The sequence below is a fragment of the Eumetopias jubatus genome, unplaced genomic scaffold, assembly GCF_037043125.1.
Source record: "Eumetopias jubatus isolate StellerSeaLion01/CBP00866 unplaced genomic scaffold, mEumJub1_p1.0 scaffold_12, whole genome shotgun sequence".
NCBI classification, from domain to species: domain Eukaryota; kingdom Metazoa; phylum Chordata; class Mammalia; order Carnivora; family Otariidae; genus Eumetopias; species Eumetopias jubatus.
In genome coordinates, this window is record NW_028274818.1 from 799930 (window position 1) to 825070 (window position 25141).

The 25141-nt window shown below is 50.4% G+C and overlaps 1 protein-coding gene across 5 annotated transcripts in view; it reads right to left on the reverse strand.

The window, feature by feature from the left end:
• The window catches only part of ADAR (adenosine deaminase RNA specific), a 38676-nt gene that overhangs the window by 12588 nt on the left and 947 nt on the right, over window positions 1–25141 (reverse strand). For 2 of the 5 annotated variants that reach the window (XM_028090338.2, XM_028090335.2), the window contains exons 1-6: window positions 10277–10365; window positions 4425–5848; window positions 2687–2867; window positions 2115–2263; window positions 1425–1569; window positions 1132–1322 (exon numbers count right to left, since the gene is read on the reverse strand). In XM_028090338.2, the coding sequence (XP_027946139.1) occupies window positions 1132–1322; window positions 1425–1569; window positions 2115–2263; window positions 2687–2867; window positions 4425–5848; window positions 10277–10291 (2105 nt within the window). In that variant the 5' untranslated portion in view covers window positions 10292–10365. Of the gene's footprint in view, window positions 1–1131; window positions 1323–1424; window positions 1570–2114; window positions 2264–2686; window positions 2868–4424; window positions 5849–10276; window positions 10366–11301; window positions 11429–25141 lie in introns of those variants that run through there. The other 3 variants (XM_028090333.2, XM_028090336.2, XM_028090337.2) reach the window with 3 other exon arrangements.

Genomic DNA, 25141 nt, shown 5'->3' on the forward strand with positions numbered 1-25141 from the left:
CGCACGGCCACGTCCGCGTCACAAGTGGAGAAACACACCAGCTCGGCCTACGCTTACATGAAGATGCTCTGGAAGGATGCACGGGGCTGTGAAGTTACCGCGTGTTGGCATGTCAGGGTGTGAGGAAGGGAGAGCTGGGCCGTGGAGGAGGGAGGGGTGAGGACCAGAGTCTTGTGTTTCATTTTAAGGAGCTATATTATCTACGCAAAAAACAAAACCCTTAAAAACTGTATGTGACCTATTGCCCAGAAATGCCCCTCCTGAAGATGTCTGCCCCGGAGAGCAGACAGAGCATGAAGACTGCTTCCAGGAGCAAGACCGCATCTGACCCAGACGTCGCGGCAAATTGATTAGATCAGTAATGCAAAGTGGGGGCTATAACATCAAGAGCAATGTTCTCTTTCCTAAACTAGGTGGTGGGTACAGGGGCGGCTGTTTTAGGAAAGACCTTTATATCTCTTGCTCGATAAAACTCTAAAATTATAAGCATCTATTCAGTGGAATACGCAGCTGTGGGTGGCGCCCGGCCGGCTCAGTCCACGGAGCGTGGGACTCCTGGTCTCAGGCCCATGACAAGTCCCACCCTGGGTGCAGAGCTTACGTTAAAAAAAAAAAAAAAGCTTCAGAAAACGTATAGAAATACGTAGCTACAGAAAGGAATATGATCGGTGTGTGCATCTGAGACGTGCAATGACCTCTAAGAGGCACTGGTAAGGAGGTAGGTGTAGGACAGAAGACAGGATTTATACTTATTTTTGTTTAAAAAGCAAAACAAAGAAAATGTACTAATACATGCATGGAAATTTCAAGAAGTACTCAAGAAGCTAGTAATAGTGTGTAAGTCTGAGGAAGGAAACTATCAGCCTGAGGGAGAAAGGAGACTTTTCCCTGCATACTTTTTAAGCTGGCCTGAATGATTTTCTATGCACATATTCCTTTAAAAATTAAATTAACCAAAAACAATGAAAAAGGAGCATACTTGCTGTAGGAATGACTGTACTCTCCAGACTGTGGGTCTTCCAGGGCCGGACCTGTTCCTGCGGGCCCCGACCCCGGCACCGTCCCCCCGGCCCCGGCACTGTCCTCTCCCCGCCCCGGGGCGTGTGGCTGCCGCAGGGCTGGGACACTCACTTGGGCTCGTGCGGAGGGCCGGACTGGTCGACCAACTTGAACTCGGCCGCGAAGCCGTGGGAGCGGGCGTACTCTAGCAGGCCGCCCACAGGGTTGGTGTTCAGGTATCTGACGAGCTCGCCGATCCTCCTGACCTTGTTGGGCATCCCAGACTCCAGGTTATCGAAGGATTCTGTGTTCGTGCCCCCAGGCTGAAGGAGAATCAGCCACACAAAGAGGAACCATAAGCACCTACGGAAACTCTGAGGGACACAGGGGCAATGCTGAGCTGCACGGCCACTAGGACGGCCCACCTGGGTATCGGAAGGCGCCGAGCTGGTGGCCTCTCCGTGCAGAGCCTTCATGGCCTCCTCTGCAGCCATCTGCTTTGCCACCTTCTTGCTGGGGGCGCTCGCGGTGGGGAAAGTGTGGGCTCCCATGGCGACACAGTACTGGAACCTGGCAGGAGAGGGGAGGAGCCGGGTTAAAGCGGCACTGATGGCAGAGACCCCCTCCCGCCGGGCCGTCCTCTATGAGCTGGTGGGTCCTTGCACACATTGCCTCTGGGCCTTGGCCCACGCGGCCCCTCTGCCTCGACGAGTTGGTGCCCTGGGCCCTCCTCCTGCCCCCGGCCTTTCTCAGCCTGGCTGACCCTAAGGGGCACGTGAGCACCGAGCTGGCTGTGCCTCCTCCGGGAACCCCCTCCGGAACGTGTAGGTGTGTGGAGCCTCAGGTACGCCCAGATCTATGCCTTTCAGACCCACCACTGGCAACCGCCAGGCCGAGCGTCTCCCTAGCGCTCAGTCCCCACTTCGCCCTCGGAGTTCCCAATCCCAGACTGACTGCTCCACAGCAGCGAGCACGCCTCGTGGCTCCCCACTGTCTGTACTGAAAACAGGCGGACTGCTCAGTGGGGTAATGGGCCGCCTCTCGGGAGGCAAGCAGGAGAATTTAACTCTCTTTGGAGAAAACCTCAGCAGAGATACATGACACAAGAGATGTACTTGGGGTCATGGGCAGGGCCTTCTCTGGACAGGAGACGGAATTCACAGGAGCTCCCCAGCTTGTGCACACACTCAAGCAGGGTCGTGACGGGGTTCTTCCCAGAAAACAAGGATGCTGCGGAAGGGGTGCTGGGCTGGGACTCTGCCATCTGGAGAAAACGAGAGACAAGAGAAACGGCTGAGAAACCACGGGCTGGCGTGTCCTGGCGGAGCGGCGATGGGTTAGCCACATGCGAGGGGCTAACGTTCCAAAGGGAGAGTTTCTGGGCACGTTATTGAGACGGTCTGGGTCTCGTTTCTTATCTGCCAACAACGGTGCTTGGACTCGGCCAGCTTTAAGGTGGCTTTCCAGCCTGGAGGTCTGTACTCCAGTTGGGGCTGGGAGGCGGGCAAGCAGGGGTGCTGGGTGTGAGGGTAGGGGAGCATGGCCAAGAGGGGCAGCGGCGGGAGGGGGATGCGGCCTCTGAGCCACAGACTCGGCTGCTGGCACTCAGACCGCCTGCGGGGGTCGGTCAGACGCTGCTACGGCGACGTGGGCAGAGCACGGGGCCCCCAGAGGGCAGGATGCCTACCTTCTCCGACCCCTTCTCTGTGGGATCATATGGTTCTTCTGGTCTTCCGCTGTCCTTGGCTTTCGCTTCCTCCAGCAGGATGGTCATGGCTTTGAGGGCTGCGTCCTGCTTGGCCACCTTCTTGCTGCCGGCTTCAGCGGGGGGGAACTCTCGACCACCAATGACGACTTGGAATTTGAATCTTGACGGGAAGGGAGTAGATGTGTGAGTGCAGGCCGGCTGTCCCTGCCCAGCCGCCCCCCGGGGCCCTGCACCCTGGAGCCTCCTGCTACACGGAGGGGCTCTCGTCCTTTTGGAATCTCAGTCCCCTACCTTCCAGAAACAAAGCAGCCAGCGACTCTCCCCAGAGCTCACTGGAGTGAACAACAGCTCAGGGGAGACCCGCTCTCCCTTCACAATGAGTCAAGAGAGAGCCTGTACGAAACACGATGAGCTAAAGCCACCACCGCAGCCACCCACGGCCTTCATTCTAAAGCAGCTGCGGCCGACCGGCCACCTCTAGGGTGGGTCCCCAAGTCGGCGAAGGCTCCTTCCCGCACAGCCTCACACTCCCACTGGCCTACGGGGATCGGGCACCTGCCGCTTCCCGGGGCCTGCACCTTTCCCCAGCCTCCGCCAGAGACCCAGCGCGCTACGGCTGGGTCTGGGTCACTCTACGGCTCCACGTGTCCGGAGCCTGACGTGAAAGGCGTTCTCCCTGGTAATGTAGAAAACCAAAAAGCCTTTGTTCCAGGCCTCCGGACTTAGCTTGGACCTCCTGTGCTCAAGTTTTCAAATCTGTTTGGCTCTTTGCTCAATCTGGGATTTCGATTTAGAAAGGTAGGTCAAATTTCTTATTTCCTGGGTCTTTTGAAATATTTGAATATGGCACCAACGTTTCTTACAGCTGGAGTCCAAAGAAAGGTTAACTGCAAAACCCACCGCTCTCCCCCAGTTCGGGGGGGCGGGGAGGGAAAAGAGGGCCCGACGGCCACCCAGCCTCTGTCCCAGACACGGACCAGTCCCGGCCCTGCCGGCTTTCGGACACACACACCCGTCTCAACAGCTCTCCTGCAACGCCTCCCTGTCACAAAGACGGTCGACGTGAGGAGTGAGGGTCACAGCTGGGACCATGGCCTTGGGAACCAGCCCGCGGCTAAGGTAAAGGGCAGCGGAACTCACTCCCCACACCCCCACCCCCGGCCTGCTCTGCGGGGCGCTGCACGGTTTCTGCCCCCGGCAGCAGCCTCATCTGGGCCCACCCGTCTCCCTTGTCTGGCCAGCAGCCTGAGCAAGGAACTTTCTGATTCACAGCTCAGGAACCAGAGCAAGTGCAGAAGAGGTGTGTGACCCTAGAACCGCCACCTCTGACAGGTGGGCCGCCAAACCCCGACACTACCCCGTCCCAGCAGGAGCTGCGCAGGAGGCTGCACGGCCTGGCCTGCCCCACCTGCTCCCGCACCTCCCTGGGGAGCTCCGCCCACGGAAGGGGGGAGGGGAGTCCCGGCTTCATGACCTCCCGTGACACTGAGGCACGAAGGGCAGCCCAAAGAAGCTGCCTTCCAGCCAGAGCGTCAGGCTCCCCCTTGGCTCAGTGGGAACTCTGGCTGGTGCGAGGCCTGCATTTCCTGCTCCAGCCCAGGAGGCAGGGCTGACAGGGGCGATTTAACCAGAAGCCAGAGAAGCAAAGGGAAGAGGCGGGGGCTGCCACAGGCTGCTCTGGGGTGGGGGTGGGTCCGGCTCCCAGGCGGTCTCTTACCGAGGCTCATGGGGTGGTCCGCTCTGCTCTAGCAGGTTGAACTCACAGGTCTGACTGGCGAACTGGGCATACTCGAGCAGCCCGCTGATGGGGTTCTTGAGCTGACACTCAGTCAGTTTCTTGTAGGGCGAGCAACGCGGCCAGCCGTGACTGTAGAAGGAGGGCATCTCCATGATGGCGCGAAACTCACCTGGTGCCGCGTGGATGCTATTCAAGTCATCTGGGATGTCGTCGGTGGCCCACTGGCCATTTTCAAAGTCAACATACCCTGTTCTCGAGGGGCCGTTGTCGTGGGCAGGTGGCTTCAGTTTTACTGGCTCTGGCACAGTCCCCTGCCGGTTTTCCAACTTTAGGACTGGCTCCTGCCCATTCTGCACTTCTGCGGCTGCCACACTGTCCGAGGCGTCCGGCGCGGCCGGGTGACGGGAGGGGAGCACCGCGTCTCCTCCGGTCTCGGGGACGGCAGCTGGGGTGGCCTCGGGGCCCAGGGCTGCGTTTCTCTTCATCTGGACCCGCTCCCGTTTCTTGTCAGTCAGATACCACACGGGAGGGGTGGTGCCCTGCCGGTACACGTCACCCTGCCTCTCCAGCTCCATCAGCACGGCGTTCACATCGCGGGCCCTGGTCAGGCCGATATTCTTAGCCACATTCAGGGCAGAGGCGCCGCACACGCTGAACAGGTAGTCGCAGACTTTCTCCTTGATCTCAGCCATGTCAAAAGGTTCGGGAGGAGCTTCCAAGCCAGACTCGGAGTGTCTGTCTTCAATGTCCAAACTGGGCTGTGAGGCGGGCGTTTCCTGGCCACGGCTGGGGGCGCTGGCTACTTGGCTGTGCTGGTTCCCAGCCTGCACGGCGACTCTCCACAGAGGGGGCGTTCCTGCCTCCCGATGCAGCTGGCCCTTCTTCTCCAGAGAATATAAAACTCGATTGACTTCCTTCTTCGGGACTCTGAGCCTCCTGGCCAGATCATGTGCTGTGGCAGCCTTCCCTTCCCCAAGCTCCTGCAGGAAGAGCTCCAAGACCCTCTCTTCCTGGCCCTGGCTGATACCTAGCTCCTGGAAATGTGAGGACAGCCTGTCGACCCCTCTCCACGGCAGGGTCCTGCCGTGGGGGGCAGGACGCGGGGACCCTCTCTGGAGCACCTGACTTCTGGGAGGCACCCCCCTGGGGCCACCCCAAGTCCCCAGTTCCCTGCTCCTGGCAGGTGGTCGTGGAAACTGTGGCCCAAGTCCAGAGACGAATGGTGGCAGTGATGGCGTCTGCTTCCCAGGCAGGGGCGCTTCAGGGAGCAGCCCCTTGAGAAACTCTATCTGCTGGAGCTGGAAACGATCCGGGGGAGATCCTGGCCCTGGCTGTCGGTGTCTGAGCTTACTGTGCTCATAGCCTTGAAACGGATGGGGGTGGTATCGGCCGAGCGAACACCCCTGCAGAGGACAAGACGGAAAAGAAAGTGAACGAGGACCTCGGCGGTGAGCCTGTCCCTTCTCTCTGCCTGGGGGGCCGCACCTGCCTCCCGACGGGGGGAGAGGTGAGGGAGAGACGGGCATGTGACCCAGCAAGGCTGCCCCCCGCCCAGTACGGCCCGGGGGCCGCCACAGGGAAGAGTGAGGGAGCGGAAGACGGCGCATGCGGAGCCGCCGGGGGCACGTGGGGCGCTGACGCCTCAGGAGGGCCTTTCCCGCCACCCTAGCACATTCTCTCCCCTTCGACAGGATTTTAGGGGGAATGAATCCTCCCACTTTCCAAAGTAAGTACCCTTTTAAGATAAAGATAAAGAAATACTTATTTTGTTTTTAAAGCAAAACCGGAAAAACTTAAAAATGCCAGTGGAGTCCCGGGATCAAGAAGTGGCCTGTGCAGGACCCCAGTCTCAAATCTACCATTTGGATGGCGAGAACAAAATGCACGTGGGCTGGATGACCTGGAGCCCCAGCCCTTCAAGGTGGCAACGGGGGCACCTTCCCGCCTGGGGACCTCACAGCTTCCTCTGCTCGCCACTGCCACCCCGGGAGGCCCAGAATGGTTTGGGAGGGCAGGATGGTTTCCCTAGGAAAGGAAAGACACACTGTCCTCACACTTCAGTGTGGTGCTCAGGTTTGGAAGAGACACCAGGCACTTCTGCCCGAACCCCCCAGGCTCCCCCGGATGTGTGGCGCTGGCGGGGCCCATTCCTGGGCACTTCGGTCCCATCCCCCCAAGTCCCTGCGCTGCCTCCCCACAGCTGCTTCTGCCTCCTGCCCTTCAGAATCCTGTCCCCCGGGACACAGGCGGCCCCGAACGGTCACACCTCCCAGAACACTGCACACCTGTGTCCCCTACCCACACGGGCCAGCTCATCCTGTCCCAGGTGCTGTCCACCGGATGGGAGAGGTGGCAGGAGGTATTTAAGGGACCTGGGGGGCGACATCTAGAAACGACATTTCCTCCTGCTTGTCCCTCCCATCTGAGCACCCTGAAAGCCCCAGTGACCTGTGGGCAGCTATGCCCTGCCTTCAATAACCAGCCTTCTCTCCCCCACAGCCCGTCAGCACCAGGGATTTTAGCACGTGGCTCGTCATGCTCACGGCACCCTCGCTCCTCAAACCCGGAAACGCTCTCCCAGGAAAGGACCCATTGGGCCTCTAAGGCAGGTGCACACGACATGGGCAACCCTGGGTCTGGGGGCTGAGTTTGCCGAGTCCCGCTCTCTTCCGGTGGCAACTTCCCTGTGTGTCTACAGCTTCCGCCCCGGACCCCTGTGGGGCCGGCGCCCAAGGGCCCAGCCGTGGCTGTGGTCAGTGGCTCCCCAGGCTTCCTCATTCTGGCCTCACACACATCCTCAATCAGCCTGGGGCTCACGGCCAGTTCCCTCCTCTACCCACGGGCCCTGCCCCCTCTTCCCACACCGAGGCTTCCACAAGGTGCTGGCAGGGTAACCTCCTCCTCCTGAACTTGGATTCAGTGTCCCGCCTGGTGGCCAGCCCAGTTTCACAAACACACACTGGCTCCCTGTGGATGGAGACTCTTCTTTACCAACGCCCCTCCCACGGTCTCCTGCCCCTTCTCTTCCGCTGTCTCTCCATGTCCCTTTCTTCTACTCTTAGGTAGACTCAGTCCCCAAGGTTTTGTCCAAGGGCCTCTTCTTCCTCCCCCAGGTTGATTTCACGCCCCCCTACCTAAATTAGCCCTCTTAAGAAACAACAGTGTTCCAATCTATTACCCCCAGCCACCACCTTGGAAAGCTAAGACTTGAATTTCCAAATGCCTAGACAGTCTGTCCACCCTGCCCTACTTCAAACACCACATATTCTGAACCAGATTAACATTTTTCCTCAACCCAGCCCCTTCTGCTATTCCTACGACTGTTGACAGCATTGTTCTCCCCACGGTTATTAGGGGAAGAAACCTGAGCCAGCTTTGCTGCCTGCCTGCCTTCCTCACCTCCCACATCTACTAGGGTAGTTGCTAAGTGCTATCTTGTCTACCCCCAGCCCATAGTTTCTCATAAATGTGTCTTTTTCCAGCTCCAGCCCCTAATTACTTCTCATGAGGCTGCCACAAAGCCTCGATCTTTGTACCCCTACATTCCAATCCAGTGGGCCTGATGGTCTCTCTACTGGCCCCGTTACAAGTCTCACCCTTTCCTTCGAGTTCTCCTTAAATGCCACTTTCTTCTGGAGACTTCTGACTCACAGCCCATGGAAGTTTCCTCTCCTTGAGCCCCTCCCTCTCAACTCCTATTATACCACTTACTTCACCTTTGGTCATACCACTGCGTTTTTTTTACTGGCGCATACAAATTGTGGTGTATCTGCAAGGTGATTACCAATATTAAGTGCTCCAGAAATGATACTCAAGCCTCCACTCCCGATATTCTCCATCAAGTATTGATGCGGTGGGGACACAGTCTACTTCACAGCGAGCTCCCGGAGGGGGGGGGGGGGGCGAGGACTAGGCCTCAGTTATCCCTGCACACTCCTAGCACTGAAGATAGCACCTGGCATCAAGCTGATCCTGAACCAACATTTGTTGAATTAGTGATTGCAGCAACAAGCCGTCCCTAGAGGGTCAATCCCGTCTCTTTGTTGTTCCTCCTGCTGCACACTGCCCTGCCTCCTACCATACTGCTAGGGACCAAAGCGTTATGCGGTCACAGAGAGTGAGTGCCCAGCTCACAGCTGAATTATGGGGACTTCAGGGATTTTCCCATTAGCTGTTGGAGTGACCTTGGTAGAACAATTATTTTACAAAGCAGTTAAAGTCAATCTAGCTAAATGCTAGATTTAAACTGCTGCTACTTGGCTAAAATCTGCAAAATATTTGAATGTCTATAGAAAAGGCACCCGTAAATTATGACACATTCATGCTATGGAACAGTACTTTTTTTTTTTTTTTAAACAATGTGTTAGGATCTATTCATATCCACCTGGAGAAAATCTAGGAATGATACAATGTTGAATTAAATAACAACAAAAAAGCAAGTTGAAGTACAGATAGGTTCTATGCGCATTTTGGAAACAGAAAGCAAAGTCTCACCATTATGTGCATGTGTGTGCACACTGGAGTGAACACAGACAAGAAGGAAGGAAAATACACATGTATTTGTTTACAATAGTTATTTTAAGGAAATTTACAGGGAGATTATTTTGTCTTTATGCCCCCTTAAGTCTTCTAAAAGCTAAGCCAAAGCATGGCTTGAGAACAGCCATGTGGAGAGGCTCTGTATGGTGAGAGCGAGCTTGTGGCAAACCAGCCCATGGGGATCCTTCCTAAGTCCCTCAACATCCCCAAGCCACTTCACAGCCATACCCCATCATTTCACTTTCATCTAATCTCTGTGTTTAGGATCCAGAGCTGAGCCCCCACCTGTACCACATGGGCTCCACAGGGTCATATATTGGTATGTGTGAAGAAATGCTTTTCCTTCAGGTCAGGTGTCCCTAATCCTTTGGAAGAGGGGAATGAAAAATATATACATAACTTTAAAAAATGGAAGTATAATTACAGACATAAAATTTATCCTTTTCAGTTTATTATTCTGTGAGTTTTGACTGTATGGAGTCACATACAGCCCTATAACTACTACGCAATCAGGATGCAGAACATTTCCATCTCCCCAGAAAGTTCTCATGCACTCTGCAATCAGCTCCTTCCCCGACACCCAGGCCCGGGTCGGGCCACCAACAGGCAGCCACCATCTGCTTCCTGGCCCCCTAGCTTTGTTCTTCCCACAATGCCAAGTAAAGGGACCCAGAAGCGCACAGTCTTCTGAGCCCAGCCTCCTCTGCATAGGGGAGTGGATGTGAGCTTCCACTTGTGGAATCAGGAGCTCCTCGCGTTTCTGGCCTAGCCACATACACTGTATGGAGCTATGCAGTTTGCTAATCTGATCGATCATCTGTTGGAGGGCATTTGGGCTTTGCCAGTTTTTAGCAATAACGAATACAGCTGCGATGGGTATAAATTTTCTCCTACAGGTAAGAAGGGCTATTTTTCATTTCTCAAAAGCCTAAAGAAAGTGGAAAGGGTGCAGAGAGGGAAGGATAAAACTGAAGCATGTTTCCCAGGAGGCGCTAACTCTGGGCCCTCGCCGAGAGGGAGGGGGCCGCCTAGCCCTGGGCTCAGGCCGCGCCCCGCAGACCCGGCGCATCCCCCCCTTAAGCGCCCCTTCCCCCACACTGCTCAGCTCTGCAGAATTCACAGGCAGGCTGCAAATTCCTAGAATATGGCGCACGCGCACACACAACAACCCCCCCCCGCGCGCGCACACAACACGCCACGCACCCTGTCACCGACCCAAGCGCGAGTGCACGCAGGGGTCAGAGGAGCGCTGGCCCAGCAAGGTCTGGCCTGCCGAGGCCGAGCCGACTTACCTGCCTGGGGTCCATGGCGTCCCCGATGCATGTCCTGGGGCGGTGCTAGCGAACCGCCTCCCCTCCCCCTACCCAGGCGCGACCCTCCCCAGGTGGGCCGCCCCCCCCCCCCGCAACCGCCCCCCACGCGCAGACGCCAGGTGCCCCCGGGGTCAGCAGCGCAGTAAACAGCTTGGGCGCGCGGCCGGTGGAGAAATGGCCCAGGTTCAATTTCACTTTCGTTTCTTCAGAAGGACTTCCCCTTTGGAAAGTTTAGCGGGGAGGAGGGGTTTGAACCGAGCCAGCAGATTCGAACCTGATCTTTTCCTTGCGGGACAAGATAGCCTTTCTTTAGGAAAGCAGCCATAAATGCGTGCATTGCCGTGCTCAGGAGTACAAGGGGCAAAGTAGAAGGAAAGCAAGCCTCGCTGCGCCCCAGCTCTGCGGAAACAGCCTGAGGCTCCGGCCTCTGCCTAGGGGTCCAGCGCTAGTGTGGCGGCCTCGCAGAAGGGGGTGGGGGCAGGTCTCTGCAAATGACTAGTCCCCGCCGCGGACCATTTATTCACGTTCCCGGCACGTTATCAACGAACTTAACCCGACAACAGCATGGGCACAACTTAGGGTCTGCACGTTCCTCCTCCAGGCAACGGTTAAGTCCCTCCCAGGCATTACCTCCTCCGTGGTCCCACTCTGCAAGGTAGGCATGATTCTCACATGACTGATGTGGAAACTGAGGCTTAAAGGGCTGATAAATCCACGCCTCACTCTGCATCACCCCCTGGGCTCCCCCGAGTTACACCTTGACTTCCCAAGAGAGAACTTATCCAGAGGGGGAAAGGCAACGCTTTCCCGATAGGCTTATACACTTGCTCTGTTTTGTCCAAGAGATCAATTCTAGTGATAGGCAGTCCCCACCCCTCCCCAATGAGAACTTTGTGTTTCCTCTGCACTTCATCCCCATTGCCTGTGAGAGTCACAAGGCGGCCCCTCCCAGCACGAGGTCCAGCTGGCGCCCTTTCTCTACCATCCCCTCCGAGCATCCCCACCTTCCAAGGGTGCATCATCCCAATTTCACATTTCCAGTGCCGTGAGCTCTTTCTCCATTCTGTGCCTTTGCACCTTTATTCCTTGGCCTAGAATGTACTTCTTCCACTCCTGATGAAACAGTCTTGATCAAGATATTACCTCCCACGGAAGTCTCACCCCACTCTGGGCTGGAGAGTGGGTGCAGTTTGTAATTCCTTATTTTGTGCTTCTCCATGACTCAGCACATACACTACTAGAGCACTTTCACCAGCCTCCGAAAATGCCTCAGTCACTGAACAGAACTTCCCTAAGTGTGTGCCACGTCAGGTGTTAAGCACTGAGGATATGCATCCTCCACTAACAGCCTGGTGGGGAAGAATGGCCCTCAACAAAGATCACAGTGCTGTGAATTACTTGGTTATGTATCTGCCTTGACAGTCTTCTCCTCCAGGCAGGAAACAGGTGTTATACATCCTCACATCCTCCACATAGTAACCTTCAGAGGGTTGGTTAGCTAATAGACCACTGGATAGAAAGACCAGGAACGTCCAAAGAAGAAATGGAAAAGATGGACAAACCTACAAAACAGGACTCAATACTCAACTTCACCGTATGGGGGAAATGCTCAGGAAGGCCACAGAGACTGCCCTTCCCTCAGACAGGCACCTTAACCATCGGATCAGACCAGGTGGGAGCAGCTCCTGATCTCTACAGGAAACCAGTTTCCCATTACATAGGAAGGTGTGAATATACACACCCTACAATTCAGCAATTTCACTTCCAGACCTGGATACATGTACACGGAGTTCACAGTTACCTTATTCACAACAGCTCCCAGCCTGGAAGCATCCCAAATGTCCATGAAAAGTAAAATGGGTGAAGGGTGGCATATGCCAATGATGGAATATTCTATAGCAGCAGACGTGAAAGAACTATAATCACGGGGCGCCTGGGTGGCTCAGTCGTTAAGCGTCTGCCTTCGGCTCAGGTCATGATCCCAGAGTCCTGGGATCGAGCCCCGCATCGGGCTCTCTGCTCCGTGGGGAGTCTGCTTCTCCCTCTCCCGCTCCCCCTGCTTGTGTTCCCTCTCTCGCTGTGTCTCTCTCTGTCAAATAAATAAACAAAATCTTCAAAAAAAAAAAAAAAAGAACTGTAATCACATGCAATAAAGTGGGTAATTATCGAAACACGATAGCAAGTGAAAGAAGTCATATCGGTCCTATCTGGTTCCACATCGTGAAGTCCCAAACCAGGCAAGACTGTAGGAGGCACTGCATAAACGCCAGGAGGGGGTTACGTCCAGGGAGGAAGGAGGTGACTATGGATACTGGCTGCTTCCCCACAACTCATTAAGCCACACACTTGCACTTTATGCACATTTCTGCACAGATGCGCTATACTTCACAATTTGAAAAGGTTAAAAACAACCACAAACTCTCCCTACTGTCCTTCCAGCCTGTCTCACTATGTTCTATTTTCCATGTAAGTAAAATGTGTTAGGTCTTACCACTTTTCCTACCTTCCGGCTAAACAATCCCACAGCCTTTGACCCCTCTACAAGAATGGTCTAGAAAAGCCTCAATCACAGCTACTGGACGCAGGGGAAGCTCCCTTTTAACCTGACACAGGACGTGGTGCTGACGCAGAGGGGGACACACACTCCCGAGCCGGTGGGCGCGAGCCGTGTAACGGTCCTCCGCCCCTGCAGCTCCAGCACCGGAAGACAGTCTCCCTCAGGAGCCGCCCCCTGCACCCCACCCCCCGCCCGGACTGCTTCAGCTCCCACACGCTTGTGAGGCAGTGAGGTCAATCTCTGTGCTGTTCTATTGGATGGAGCACTTTTTAAAAATGAGCCAAAAGTAACATGTCAATTGCAGAAAATTTCAGAGAATGCAAACAAACTGACCCCAGTCCTCTGCTGTTAATTCACCGGTGCCTACCCTTCCCATGCTTCCTCTGTGCATAAAGGCACCATGAACACACAGGTGCTCCCCTCTGGGGCCCGTGAGTGTCTGCTTGTGAAGTAACCCCAAATGCCAAATTCAAGTCCTCCTGTGTACATACACCTTAGGGCTCCTTGCTAGCAAGCGCCTACATGAGAGTCACCATCTAAAGTAAGGTATGCGTCAAACAGCCCCTGGCTCTGTGCTCTCAGTGCTCTCAGTGCTGCCAAGATCTGGCTCCCGATGTGCCGCTGGGAACCTGTGCTCCCCCTGATGATGGAGAAGGTTGTGTTATCATCTGGGCTGCCGGGGTGGTTTTAGTCTCCAATCTTGGTTATCTTTGCCTTTTAACTATAAATGTTAGTCTGGCTTTGGAATGATTAATTTGAGTTGTTGTGTATAACCTGACCGCAAGCAGGGATGCATGTTTACAGCAGTGCTTTTACTCCGTCATTTCCTATAGCCAGACCTTATGCACATAGGGCTACCTCCAACTGAACCATCTATGTCCGTTCTGGAAAGCAGACGTCTGCACACTCCTTCAATACTTGCTCAGAGAGCCATGCTGCAACAGAAACATCCTGCCTGTGAGTGTTTGCTACTTAACTTGCAACGTGTTATATAAAAAAAGTAATAAATTACTAAGTTACTTTTAACTACTAGGGCATCATTTCAGAACAGAACATGCACATAAATAAACTGTTCTTTTTTTTTTCTTTTAAGGTTTTATTTATTTCTTTGACAGAGAGCGAGCACAAGCAGGGGAAGGGCAGGGGGAGAAGCCAACTCCACACTGAGCGGGAGCCCGATTCAGGACTCGATCCCAGGACCCTGAGATCATGACCTGAGCCGAAGGCAGACACTACCGCTTGAGCCACCCAGGCACCCCAAAAAACTCCTGTTCTTATCTTAACTCCTAGGAAATCCATAATAAGCAATTCATAGAGCTGCTAGGCATGCATGTATTGCCTGCCTTTTTGGTTATCGTTTCTCTTCAACTCTTTATCACTGGGTTTTTGATTTCACTGAAACAGCTACTGCCACATCAACATAATCTCAGCATATTCTCAGGGTCTTCCCACAGTAACCCCACTTGCTCTGATAACCTGTAAGGCTTTCTGCACACAGACCGGTGACCTGCCCAGTGGCTGTATTTATGTTGATGTCTGGTGTTAATGACCAGACTGGCTTTTGAAGTTACAATAAGGTAAGAGGTGCTTCAAGTACTCCAGAGACAGAGGTCTCTAACAGCATCTCTACTAGCAGAAACTGCCTATACCTGATCAAAACTATCCAGTAAATGCAAGAAAAGTGGATTTACCAACTATCTATAGGCACCAGGTGATAGCAAGTGTCATCATACGTGGAAGATACAGTATTAGTAACAATGTCAAAACCGTACGAGAATAATGGCTAACAGGCCTGTGCTAAATATTTCACATAAAGTTTACACCATCAACACATATTTAGTCTGCTAAAACCCCACAAGATGACCTTCTTGTAACTTTATGCATCAAGCCCTGACTCTCTTAATCTGCCTCTCCTATGCCAGACTGGCCTGGCACATGGCATACGACCGACTTCTCACCTGGCTGCTGGCCCATATTTGGGCTCCTCTGAGTCAGGGTCCAAAGGGGGGACCTCCCATTCACTCTTGCCTGCTCTTTGTCCCTAGGGCCCAGTCTGCAAGTGGATGGGCTGTCCCAGCTTGCTCCAAGGTCATGTCCCCATGTCCATGGTCTGCAGGAGGCAGAGGGACAGGTGCAGCTCTGCGCTGGGCAGGCGTAGCCTCTGACCCTCAGCTCTGCACTGTGTCCTGGGTAAGCAGCCTGATGTCACCAATAGCCAAGTGCTGAACAGCCGTTTGCCAAACAGCCAATTCCTTGAATGACCAATTTACAAAATAAATGATATGCTGACTTTACTTTTTTAAGCTCTCTAGTCTTAACTGAGCAGTTTTGAATTCTGTCTTCATAATAGTCTTAGAAGAAATGTAGTCTGCCCATCTCCCCATTGCCGTAGAGCTGAGGCCGAGGAGGAGACTGGGGACAGCAGAAGGGGCGGAGGTTGAGGGGCTCCTGCAGAACTCTCAGTGGACTGACTTTGTGGACACTGAACTAGAGCCATTTCCAGATGTCCACAGTGTTATTCCCAAAGGGAGTGAAAAAGGCTTTGCTATTCCTAACACATGTCTTTAAAAGCCTTTCCTTCAGCACTGACCAGGTCGCAAACATTCCCAACTACACACACCGGGGAGAAGGTAAGTGAAGAGAGCTGTGGAGAGGCTGACCTTTGAAGACAGGAGCGATGCAGCCACAAGGTAAGCACCAGAGCCTGCAAGGGGTTCTCACGGAGAGCCCCTGGCGGGAGCCCAGCCCAACAATACGGATTTCAGATCTTTGGCCTCCAGAACTCTTGTTTGGAGCCACCAAATTTGCAGTAATTTGTACTGCAGTTCTGGGAAACGAATACACCATCCTTAATGGTCAGGGCAAACCAGGGAGCTCTGAATGCAAAAGGAGGAGAGACCTCGCTCTGTAGCCAGGGATTTGTGCATCAGAGAGGACATGTGCACAGCCCCATCTCCACGTGTTAGTTAAACCAAACAGTACACCTTTCTCATTACTGTCCGGTAGAATTAGAGTCTTTTGTTTTCATTTGAAAACATATAACAACAAACCAACAGCCAATATCATATTTAAAATGGGTTAGGCATTCCCACTAAATGAGAAAATGAGGGCCACCATTACTACTATGATCTTATTTCTTCGATTCTGAGACGCAACCCTAACATTTCTGATACTGTAATGTGAATTACAATGTGTGGTGCACTAATATGGTAGCCCCCAAAAGCTCTTTTTGAATCAGTAGCATGTTCTATGCTCAACAGTCTTAAAGTGAAATATGGTATTAAAATTGTTTTGGAAATTCTAGCATATAATGGAAAACAGAAATATCAGATAAACTTAAAAGTAAAGAGAAAACAGATTACGTGCAGATAATACCAAAACTCTAATCGATTGCAGAATGAAAAACTCTTAGGAAACCAATGGCAGTCAAGGAATATGGCTGGATGTAAGAAAAATATACAAAACACAACTTCTTCCTTATATGTAGTAGGATAAAAATACTACATTCTTTTTTTTTAAAAAAGATTTTATTTATTTATTTGAGAGGGAGAATGAGAGACAGAGAGCACGAGAGGGAAGAGGTTCAGAGGGAGAAGCAGACTCCCCGCTGAGCAGGGAGCCCGATGCGGGACTCGATCCCGGGACTCCAGGATCATGACCTGAGCCGAAGGCGGCCGCTTAACCAACTGAGCCCCCCAGGCGCCCCAAAATACTACATTCTTAATAGCAAATAAAACATTTTAAAAAAAAGGAGAGAGAAACATCTAGGAATAATCTCAAGGAATGTGCACAGCCTACCTGTGGAAGAGTATAAAACTCCGCTGCAGAACATGTCTTAAATAGAAGGATCACCAACCCCAAATGTGACGGCGGAACAGTTTATGAATGCCAACAAGAGCCAAATTCATTAACGGTTTACTGCAAATTCTACTGAGGTGAGAGCAGTAAGGAGTGGGTATCTGACAAAATGATCAGAAAGAAGACAGTTACGCTAATTAATTCACGGCCGTAGCGGTGTCCTGCAAGAACGGAGTACAGACTGGCAGAACCACATTCCCTCAACAGGCCTTAGTGTGTGTACGGGTCCACTGCATGATGGGAAGCCGAAAGCAGCGGTGAGGGGAAGAAGGCTATGTCAAAACATGGAGCTCAGCCAATTTGTTGGCTTTTTTGGGGAAAAAGTCTATTTACAGCCTTGCCTTATATTAATAAGGCAGAATAAATTACAAATGGATTAAAGGATTATCTATATTTTAAATAAAAACACTAAAAAACAAGTCAGTATGTATGACTTATTTCATAGCAATGGAAGATATCAGAAAGCAGGACCTCTGTTCACTGCAGATAAGTTTTGTACTTCAAAAAATACGACATTGTTTGAAAACAAGTTTAAAAATGCATTAGTAACACAACGCAGAGAGGGAACGCTTACCACACATGCCGGCCAGAGCTCACAAGCATCTGTGTATGCCAGGTATTTAGACAAGACAGCACACACAGTGCTCAACGGGCCAGTGCTGTGCTTTACCCCATAACCCCACAATCACCTAGGAGACAGGGGCACTACTGCTGTCCCCAGGCTGCAGAGGAGGAAACTGAGGCTGACCACAGCTATATAGGTTGTTCAAGGTAATACAGCCAGCAGGATCCAGACACAGGCATCCGGCTCCAAAGCTGGTGCCCTTGGCCACGACACTAAGCTACCCCCACTAAAACTATAGTCAATAAAAAGGCAATCACACACACACAGACACACACAAGTACAAACACTTGGGAAAATACTCACATTAATAACTAGCGACATGAAAATGTAGCATGGTCTACGTCTTCATTCATAAAATCGGTAAAAAAAAATGAGATTACTCAGTGCTAGTTGGGGACTCCATGCTTACCTTCACAATCTAATCTTGGACTCTAGGAATCCACTCTGGCCCTATCCAGAATGTTCTCAAATATGATTAGGTCACTGCCATCTCCCTTCTTTAAACCGTTTATGGCTACCCACTGGTTTCTGGATAAAGGCCCAAGGTCCTAACAAGGTCTGCAGTATGCCCCCACTTCCTGGCCAAACCTCCCCTAATCAGACTTCACAAAAGTCACGTTCCATTCTGTTTGTCCAACAGTCACAGAGCACTCCTGCAGCCTTGAAAAAGCCAAGTCACGCACTGTTTTCTCCCCCAGTCCTGTCCCTACACCAGAGGGCAGAAGGCACATAAAATTTATAGTACCCATAACTGGAGGAAAGCTTTTTTTTTTTTTAAAGATTTTATCTATTTGACAGAGAGAGAGACAGCGAGAGAAGGAACACAAGCAGGGGGAGCGGGAGAGGGAGGAAAGCTTTCTTCATGGTCTTTATCACTAGTTGTAGCTACCTATTTGCAAGATCATTTGATTACTCATAATGTCTGTCTGTCCTGAGCAGTGCGAATCTTAGACCCCTGTGACCCAGCCTAGTGCTCTGGCAATAGAAGGTGCTCGGCAGATATCTGTGGAGTAAGTACACGTCAACGACGGGATCAAGGAAAGGGGCTGGGGGAGAGGAAACAATGCGAGGAGGAGAAGCAGGCACTTTCCTATTACGGCAGTTAAGACCAGTGATGGCTTCTACTGTTTTATAAGGTAATTGGATGTTGTGTGTCAGATGTCTTGAATGTCCGTAACCTCAGTTAATGGTCAATAACCATTACTATTGATAATGTAACCCTAGGGGCATCTGGGTGCTCAGTCATCTGAGGGCCTGAGTCTTATCCTCAGCTCAGGTTCTGACCTCAGGGTCATGAGTTTAAGCCCTGTGTTGGGCTCCACACTGGGCATGGAGCCTACTTAAAAAAAATGTAATCCTATTACTAGTTATTATGAATAAACATAATAATAAAATAATAAAAATCTACATTGGGGAAGAGAATTTGAAATCTAGTATGAAAAGTTGCATTTGCTATAGCATGGTTTACAACAGGAAAAAACCTGAAAAGAGCCTTACTGTCTCCAGCTGGAGATATGGTCGTAAAGATTCTGGAATGACCACGAGTTATACAACAAGTAACAGTGGTATTTACAGAGTTAATGCCATGGAACATGTTTAAATCATAGTAAGTGAACAGAGCACAGAACGTGAAATTGAAAATAGAGAATAATTTTAGCTTTGGGAAACAATATGCCTAAGTGCCAGGTACTGTTGAGGGAGAGAGAGAATGAGAGGGGTAGGGTCAGAGGGAGAGGCAGACTCCCCGCCGAGCAGGGAGCCCGATGCGGGACTCGATCCCGGGACTCCAGGATCATGACCTGAGCCGAAGGCAGTCGCTCAACCAACTGAGCCTCCCAGGCGCCCACTAAGCCTTTCTTTCTGAGACAGCCCTGATTCTGTCCACTTTCCTGAGGCCAGGCTCCCTCCCCAGACCCAGGGGGAGGATTGTAATTAGTCTAATAACCTCCTCTCGGCAATCCATTTTTCTTGCCTGTGGTACATGTGACAGTTCTGGCCAAGAACACACAACAAGCTGTCGGGCTTTCTCGTGATGAAGGCCCCTTGCTGTGGACAGGTGTTGCCCTAAGGTGGCAGAGTGGGGGGCTGGCTGGTCAACCGAGGCCAGAGCCAACCAGTCTGTGGTGTGAGCAGCACAGCGCTGCGTGAAGACGCCAACGTGTACGGATGCATAGGGTGACCAGTGGTTTTACTCATTTCAGGGTTTCCTACAATTTCCAAGTTTTCTACTAGAAAGCCTCTATCACCCCAAAAATGGGGGGGTCAGTAAGAATGAAAAGATAGGTACAAATGGCACGAAACTTTCCCTTAAGAAGCTCCGAGTCTAGTCATGGAAGCAAATGATTCAAATACCACGTGATGACACCGTGAGACGCCACGTCACCTCCCGGCTACTGGCACAGCTAAGTGAAAAGCCTCACAGTATCTAAACTGGGCGAGGATTTGGAGCAACCGGACTCTCGGGCACTGTTGGCGGCGACATGAAACGGAGCTGCCATTTTGGGAGCTGTCTGGCAGTTCCTTCCAAGGCCAAGCATACGGCTACCCTCATACCAGCAACTATACGCCCAGGTACCTACCAAGGAAAATACAAGGAAATGGCCACAAAGAGACTTCTATAAGAATGTTCAGAGCCAGGAGTAAGAAGGGGAAAGCGGGAGCTGTTGCCTAATGGGTACAGGGTTTCAGATTTACAAGAGAAAAAGTTCCAGATGTTTCACAATGCAAATGTAGGTAACACTGTTGCACTGTATGCTTGGAAATGGTAAGACAGCAAATTTCATGTGATGTGCTTTGTACCTCAATAAAAGAAGAAAAAAAATATTCATAGATTTATTCTTAAAAGCCCTAACTGGAAACAAACCAAATGTCCGTCACGGGGTGAGTGCATAAACTGATGTATATTCACACAGAAGGCAACGTTTGAGCCCAAATGAAAGAAGCCACACACAGAAGTACGTGTTGTAGAATCCCATTTACGGGAGGTTTTAGAACAGCAGAACTAGTCTATGGGGATGACAGACCTTAGAGCAGGGGTGGCCTCTGGGGACAGGGATGGCTAGGAAGGGGCGTGAGGGAACTCTCTGGGGTGATGGAAATGTTTTATTTTCCTGATTTGGATGGTGACTGGGCATATATTTGTCGTATTTGTCCATATTTGTTGAAGTATTTGCTGTCTATTGTATATAACTGTATCGTAATAAAAAAGAGTCGCAGGGAAACTGGGCTGAGGGAACTGGAAGGAGCTAAACTCATCCTCCTGGCTACACGCCGAAGAGCTGCCGGTAGGACAAGACAGATCAGCAGCCACAGATAAACACCGCCCTGCGGAGGGGCACGGGTATGCCAAGAACATAACATTGTGAGGATTACACATACATTTCAACCTCAGTTCCGTAGAACAGGCTTTGATGGTCTAACAAATTACTTTAAAAAGGAAAAATATATGATATATACACTCATGTAATATAAAATAAAACATAGGCCTTCATCTAATTCAAACTGATTTTATTTAAAACATTACACAATATTTTCATCAAATATTTTGTTAAAATTGGAAATAAAACTGATTATTAGCTTTTTAAGGTAATTAAAAAAGCAAAACATAAAATACTATAATACAGAATGAAGAAAAAACATTTTAAAACTTACAAGCAAAGAAGAAATCAGAAAGTACAAAATTTGTCTACAGAATAATGAAAAATAGGTTTTGTATGTTTAATGAAAAAGCCAAAAGTAGATGGCAAACAACAAATTAGAAAAATATTCACAGCAAATAAAGTTTTTTGTTTGTTTTTATCATGAGCACATACTCAGGTTTTTTTTTAGGGACTTTGTATAATTTTATAAAAAAAATAAATGCAATTAAGTGAATAGACAAATATTAACTGAGAATTTTAAAAAATAGAAATAAAAATGATAATCATATGCAAAAAGAATTCAAACTTAATCATAACAAAAGATGCATATTAAAGCCAGACAATGTAGCAAAGCTTTTCCTTTTTTAGTTAAAATACCCAGTCTGGGGTAGGCAGGCTGGGGCAGGCACAGAGAGCGCTGGGTGTGGACACGGGGACTCACTTTTCTGGAAGCGTGTCAGGACTACGCCTGCTCCGTGCACCGCAGCAGGTGGAGGTAAGTGTGGGCTTAAACACTAGCCCCCACCTCCCCAAGTCTCCAATGCTACCAGAACTTGTTAAAAGAAGAAACAAAAGGGAATGGGCGTGGGTAGGGTTTCTGGAAGGGAAGGCACAGTAACCTGGGAAGACGGACGTGCTCTGCGGGGTGCTGGGCACAGATGTGGGCCTTCCCTGGGAGAGGCCGGGAGACCAACACCTGAGCAGCCCTGTCCTGCCAGCTCCCCCTCGCCCCCAGGCAGGACAGCTCTGTGTCCCTGGGAGCAGTGGTGGGTGCAGCAGAAGCACCCTGGCCACAGGAGGGGAGAGGAAGAGTGTGGATAGGCATGCAGAGCGTGGCTGCATTTGGGCAACAACCAAACGACCACACATACAGGGAGGTCTATATATCAATACTGTGTATACACACATGGGTATGTAGATATAATTTCATTTCTTTAATGACCACAACTAAAATCCTCCTCAGGAAGGAGGTGAATAACACAGGCAGTAGGTCCACCTCTGGAGGGTGAGATGAGCTGCATGGAGGGGTCTCATTCCTTGCAGAATTTTCTAATTGGGATTTTTTCCCCAAAGATTTTAAGTAATCTCCACACCCAATGTGGGGCGAGAACTCTGCTCTCCCCCAAGAGTTGACCGTTCCTCTGACTGAGCCAGCCAGGCGTCCCTCTAATTGGGATTTTTCAGTGTTTCTTGAGTGTTTTGGTATTTAAAAAGAAAAAAAAGTTTTAAAGTTCACAACCCTGTTCCCAAAACTCCAGTCGAAGAATGAGTTATTTATAAAAGGCTTAGGACAGTGCCTGGCACCTTGTAAGTGCTCAAATAAATGTTTTAAAAATAAATACCCTACGGAAAAGGACTCAAACTATGGAAAAAGCCTCCATATACAACCTATCACAGTTCAGAAAGGGTTGAGTATGGAGGGAAACATTTCAAGGGGTGGAATTCCATGTGGCTTTTCCTTGGGGCCTGACCCTTGGCCTCTGCAGGGACCTGGGGAGAGGTTCTGCCTTTCCAGGGTGGGCTCGCAGTACTGGAGTTTACAGAATTTACAGTGAAAACTGTATCTATCGTGCAGACTGGAATCCTCATCAACACGATGTCAGCGTTTTCTCCCTGTGGGCAGATTTTCATTCATTCATTTAATAAACATTTATTAAGCACAAAGCATGTGCAGGCACTGTCCTAGGTCCTAGAGACACAGCAGTAAATGAAACAAAACCTCTTTTCCTCGTTATTTTCATGAAGTTGATGTTCTAACAAGGAGAGATAGGCAATAAACAAATCAATATACATCAACTGGTTGTAAGTGCTAAGAAGAGAAATAATGCCAACTAAGGATGGGAGTGACCAAATCAGGTGTTTACCCATGAGCAGGAGAGAAGGGGGCCTAACTCACTGATGGAGGTCAAGGACGGCTTCTGGGAGGAGAAGCATGACCTGAGTCCAGAAGGCAGTCAGTCGGATGAAGCTGTGGGGAAGGGCGGATGCAACCGCCACACAGGTGTGGAGGGGTTAGGAGGCTCAGGGTCAGTGTCAGTGCCACAACACAGCAACAACTCGACGGACACACAAAACCAGGGGGATTCGTTCCAGTCGGAAGGCTTTGGAAGGGCCTCAAAGAGGTGGGATATGAGCATGCGCGCACATGCACACAGTAGTCATCCCATGTGGTTATGCAGGAGCAGGTTACTCCTTCATCCCAGGAGTGGGCCTGTGACACAGACCTGACCAACCATGGCATCCGTGTCTCCTTGGCCACTGAGATTAGTTTACAATGCAGAAGAGAACTGTAAAGTCACCCGCTTGGGGCTGCCAGTGCTCAGCTTTTTCAGCATGTCTACAGAAGGCAGCAGGAGAAAATGAGGTCAATAAACGAGAAAGGCAGGGCCAAGAGGGTCTTCATGACATTCTTTGAGCCTTATGATCCAGCCATACCTGAAGCTCATCTTTGGACTTCCTAGTTAAATGATCACAGGAGGTTGGGGGACTCTTTTTTGCTTAAGTTTATACTGGGTTTCTGCCATTCACAACTGGATTAATATACCCTTTTTTGGGCGAAAGAGCTTCACTGTGTATGTCGTGATGATGGGGTACAAGGGTAATGGAGGATAGATTATGTGAGAGTTTCTCCCATTAAGTTTGATAAAGACAGTGAAATAGGTGGCTTCGAGGCATCCGGGAGGGTACAGAAGCAGCAACGACAGGTCCTTAGGTGTGTGTGTAAGTTACAGTCTATATGGATGAGTAACATAAACCTGTGAGTTTATACAATCCACTCTATGGCCCTAAGTCATCTTCAGAGAACTAACACGGAACAGCTGATCAAGGACACCAAGAATATCTATTTAAAACCAGTTTACTATTCCCACATTAATGCACATCAGTCACAGGTCTTTCCCAAATATTTAATGTTGCCACAAACTTAATATTTTGAACTCTTTACCCTATACCAAACAATCATCCAGTGTTCTCTAGAAAACTTAATTCGGACAGCTAGACCCATTATGGTCCAATTCTAACAGATGTTAGAGCAAAATAAACTGCTGTTTCTCAAGAGGTCACTACAGATGCCCGAAGCTCAGGTCCTCTTGTTCACATATTTGAAAACTCTAATCGGTTGGTCACAGACAATACCAATCTCAGACTAAAATACAGCTTCAAATCTTTAAATCCATGAACAAGAAAGATGCTCACATTACACCATTACCGTATAAAGCTAGAACAGCTAGCTAAGGAAGCCTTTGTGTATTAAGCAATGGGTCTCATTCCGGCAGAAATAACAATACCTCAAGATTTTTTCTTCTTTCCACAGGTATTTACCAAATACCTACTGTGTGCCCACGATCCCAGCACTGTGTGCCCATGAGCCTTTCCTTTTTCTCTGGGTGAAAAGGCCAAATCTCGGTTCACATCTGGACAATGCTGGGTAAAATGTAAAATAAAAGATAATTTATCACTGAACAATTTGAAATATTATTCTTTCAGCAAATACTGGCCCTCTGAACTCTGCTTATGCTTCCCTTGCCCCATTACCCCAGGTTCACGATGCTAGGACTGTAGTCACTGAGAAAGAAGAAGCCCGAGAAGCCTGGGTTCCAGTTCCAGTTCTGCCATTAATTAGCGTCGGGATTTTGGCCGAGACTAATCTTCTGGATCTGAACAATGGGGATATGCTTACTTATTGCACTGGGTTGCAGGAGGTATTAAATCAGTGGATGTAAAGTGTTCTGTACAGTGTGAGGCACATACCAAGTGCTCAATAAAGAGAAGCTGTAATTAAACGAGGACTTAACCTCTTTCCAGTTGTAAAATTTTATGAGGTCTTTAGTAGAGAGATTATGGATTTTGAGATTCCTCCTTCTACTACCCTCCCCCCCCCCGCCCCGTCTGCTTCATCACATCTGGCAGAATGGCAAACACCCAAAATAGCAAAAAGTTCCCCCCTTCTCAATCAGCTGTACCCATGGGAAGCCCTCAGCAAGGGAGCAAGTTCAAGTGCCTGGGTGCTGTACCCTTACTAATAATAGCTGGACGCCTCAAATTCTGACAATAGCCCTGCGAGGTGGACATAATTACCCTCATTTGGTCGGTAAGCGCGAGCGGGAGGAGTTAACAACTCACTGAATGTGACACCGACGGCAAACGGCAGACCTGACTCCAAAGTT